The 3,341-nt window shown below is 45.6% G+C and overlaps 1 protein-coding gene across 1 annotated transcript; it reads left to right on the top strand.

The window, feature by feature from the left end:
- Window positions 1-683: 683 nt before the first annotated feature.
- BO80DRAFT_489049 (BTB/POZ domain-containing protein) lies at window positions 684-2,677 on the top strand (the record flags this gene model as incomplete). The annotated part of the gene is made up of 6 exons (XM_025723590.1): window positions 684-1,214; window positions 1,308-1,382; window positions 1,440-2,020; window positions 2,123-2,156; window positions 2,230-2,431; window positions 2,469-2,677. Exons 1-6 carry the CDS (start codon window positions 1,077-1,079, stop codon window positions 2,675-2,677), a joined length of 1,239 nt encoding a protein of 412 aa, XP_025569269.1. The 5' UTR covers window positions 684-1,076.
- Between the last annotated feature and the right edge of the window lie 664 nt (window positions 2,678-3,341).

The raw sequence follows: 3,341 nt of genomic DNA, 5'->3' as shown, positions 1-3,341 counted from the left end.
GGGCAAGAGAAGACTGCGGGCAGCAGAAGACTGCGGGCAAGAGAAGACTGCGGGTATTGAAAGGCTGGGGGTAATTAAAGACTGCGGGCAAGAGAGGACTGCGGGCAAGAGAAGACCGCAGTGCTAGTTCGACCGCGATCCCCATTTACTGCAGTTCTCGAGTCTGACTGCAAGCCTCCCAGTCGCACCATTTCCACCCGCAAAGGATCACTCAAATAGCTTCCCATAATAGGAAAGGGCCTATGTGCTGGCCTTAGGTATTGGTCATGGACAGTTCGCGGATCTAGACTCGTCGACCTAGATCCGGAGAGATTTCGGAGCTAAATGGCTGAGGTTCCAGCGCCGGCCCACACGTGCATGTCTGCCCGGCGTGTCGAGAATCTTCTCGGACCATTAAAAGATCAGAGAATCAATACTGAATACTACAACTGCGTGCAGGTGACCAAAAAACGGATCTCACAAGTACGTGTAGAGGTGCAGTATCGCCACAGATTCTTGTGACACACGAAAGGGACTGCGTCGTATCACATGCTGGCATGGAGTGACCAATCGAAAAAGAAAACCGGGTGGTTGGTGGGGTGACACACGTAGCCGGTCAGCTCGGGATTACTCGCAATAGCCGCGGTATAAATCGCCCTCTTTTGCAAGGAAACAGTTGGCTACCAACATATTATAAACTAGAGAGCTTTCAGAATCCCATTCTCTTCTTGTTCCGAACGCTCCATCAAGCTTCATGCCCCAGATGAGTAGCCATACTATAGATTCTGAGCGGATCCGGGGTCGGGGAATCTTAGAGTGACCGGGTACTTTTCCATGGCCTTTCTAATCTTACTCTGCCATTACTATTGGTACATTCTGATGGCGATGGCTGATGCATGGCCACGTCATGCGAGACCTACATATGCTATCCCACCAGGCAAAGCATCGTACCAGCAAGAAGCTGATGACCGAATAAATTCCTGGGCTCCCACATAGCAGCTCGCATTCGCTTGATCATAATAGCGGCAATCATAATCTTCTCTTTTGTTTTCTATAGGACCCACCTTCTCCTATCTGAATAGATCCACGAGCCCTTGATGAAGAAAGGAGGAAAAAAGAAAAGAAAGTCGGCAGTACCTACCTCCGCTGATACAGCTGTTGTACTTACGGAGCCGGTTTCTGCAAACGAACAAATTATCAGAAAAATGAAAGACCTCGTCCTTAGGTTAGATACAGTAGTAATCCTATCTCGTGCAATTACTGACATCCAAATTAGTCAATTTCTCAATCCGAAGTATAGCGATTTATCCATATAATGTGGCGATGAGATATTTCCAGCCCATCGGAACATCCTCTGTCCTCAATCAGAGTATTTTGAGATTGCTTGTAGTAGCCACTTCAAGGTGAGATACTCCAATTCTTTTCAGGTGCGATCATTAAACTGTTCTAAACACTTATAGGAAAGCAACGGCGAGATCATCATTGAGGATTGCAATCCTATGCTTATCAAAAAGACACTCGAATTCTTGTACACGGGTGACTATACTTATGACGGTTCTCCAGATACCCAAGCTCTCCTGAACTTAGAGAATAGTTCTGAATGTCCACCCGAAACATGGGCAGAAAAGGATTATGAGGTAAATGCAGACACTGAACAATATCCAAACCCATTTCGAAAAACCAATACTACAAATTTTCAAAGTTGTCAGGCCTTCTTCCACGCTCAAATGTACGCACAAGGTGATTATTTTCAGATCAACGAGCTTAAGAAGAAAGCAAAGGATTACTTTACGAAATCTTTCTTGGAACATCCCAATCAAGATTCATTCAGCTCCTCCGTCGTTGAAGTTTACAGCTCAACAGGGGAGCACGACCGTGGGCTCAGAGATCTTGTTGTCCAGCTCACGACGGATAACCTCAAGATTCTGAGGAATGGGGATAATCCTATACTGTGTGACGGACTTTTAGAATCTGTTCCCAAATTCATGCTGGAGGTCTGTCTTTCGACCTTGGACAAGTGTGCTAAATATCAGAGGCAGCAGTATGGATACTACTAGAATGTTCATTATAATGCACGGAAGGGTCTCGAATAATGTGCAGCTGCTCAATTTTTTGTTTGATATTCTACTTTATTTGTTTATAGTGAGATAATGCAGGGCTTCAAGTACCAAAGAGAAGTGAGTAACGGTGGTATTTCAAATTAGGAAACCTTGACTTATAGCCATTGCGATCGTACACCGTCGCGTATAGAAGCATAAAGCACGAGGTGTGGCGGCTGCATTTGTCTTAGACTCAACAGAGGACACCTCGTCAGCAAGACTCTGTTATTTTCTCCTAGCTAATGCCGTAGCTCAATTTATCACCGCAGCGCTGACATCATGGTTCAGTAGTGGGCCTTCTCTTGGGGGCTTAGTGGGGCGGATTCTCATTAGTTACGAAACAGCCCTCCGCAGTCGGCTTTGCACCCCAGTCGGTTTTGCCATACCAAGGATTTGCTGACTGGCCTCCTCACTTGACAAAATGGGTCACTGCGTACATCCCGCAGTGCCCTCACTATTCCTCGGTCTCTACCGCTGCGGTCCGACGGCAAAGTCCATGTGGCGCTAGTACTGTATCATTCGCAGGGAAACGGGGCAGGGTAGATTACGCGGGGATGGATGGCCCTTTTACGAAGGAGGGCGAAATGGGGGAGAAATAGAGACAGAGCCCTATTATTCGATCGCATATGATCCCAATATCTTGGTACCTCCAATTCTGTCGCAGGAAATTCTTACTGATGTCAAATGGAACAAGCCAATCGACGATTACACTCACTTTGATCTCCATGATCGATTCGAAGAGATATCTCATTACTGTACTTCCGGATACCGGAGTCACCAGTTATACTCTTTGATTCTTTCAACAACCCTAATGTGAAACCAAGCTAATCTGAGTTTGGAACGGAAAGCAATAATAATCCTCCTGTACCAGACAAAGTATTGTATTAACAGGTAATATTTCACCAGTGGTGTGACGAAGTAATTTAGTTTAACTAACTAGTTAACTATTCCTTTCTTGCTGTAAAATTTCTATATAATAGATACTTCCCGGAATAACCGGAGCTGGCACGGCAACAGCATGACGTCATATTACAAGACCACCAGAAACACCCAGACTGAAGATTGAGTGGCAAGTTGTCACATGTAAAGAATCATCTAGATAATAGTATTGTTCTATATAGGCAAAATGGTATAAAAGGCTTGGCCATCCCGGGCCCTTCTTTTGCAAAGAGATTAGGAAATAAGAGAAGTCTGGAGAAGGCTGGCAAGCTGTTAACAATCTCATGCTGCCGCCTTGACCACCTCTTCAGAGACCGGTAGCCT

The sequence above is a fragment of the Aspergillus ibericus genome, assembly GCF_003184845.1.
Source record: "Aspergillus ibericus CBS 121593 unplaced genomic scaffold BO80scaffold_92, whole genome shotgun sequence".
In the NCBI taxonomy this organism is placed as follows: domain Eukaryota; kingdom Fungi; phylum Ascomycota; class Eurotiomycetes; order Eurotiales; family Aspergillaceae; genus Aspergillus; species Aspergillus ibericus.
This window is presented reverse-complemented; position numbering and strand designations above follow the sequence as displayed.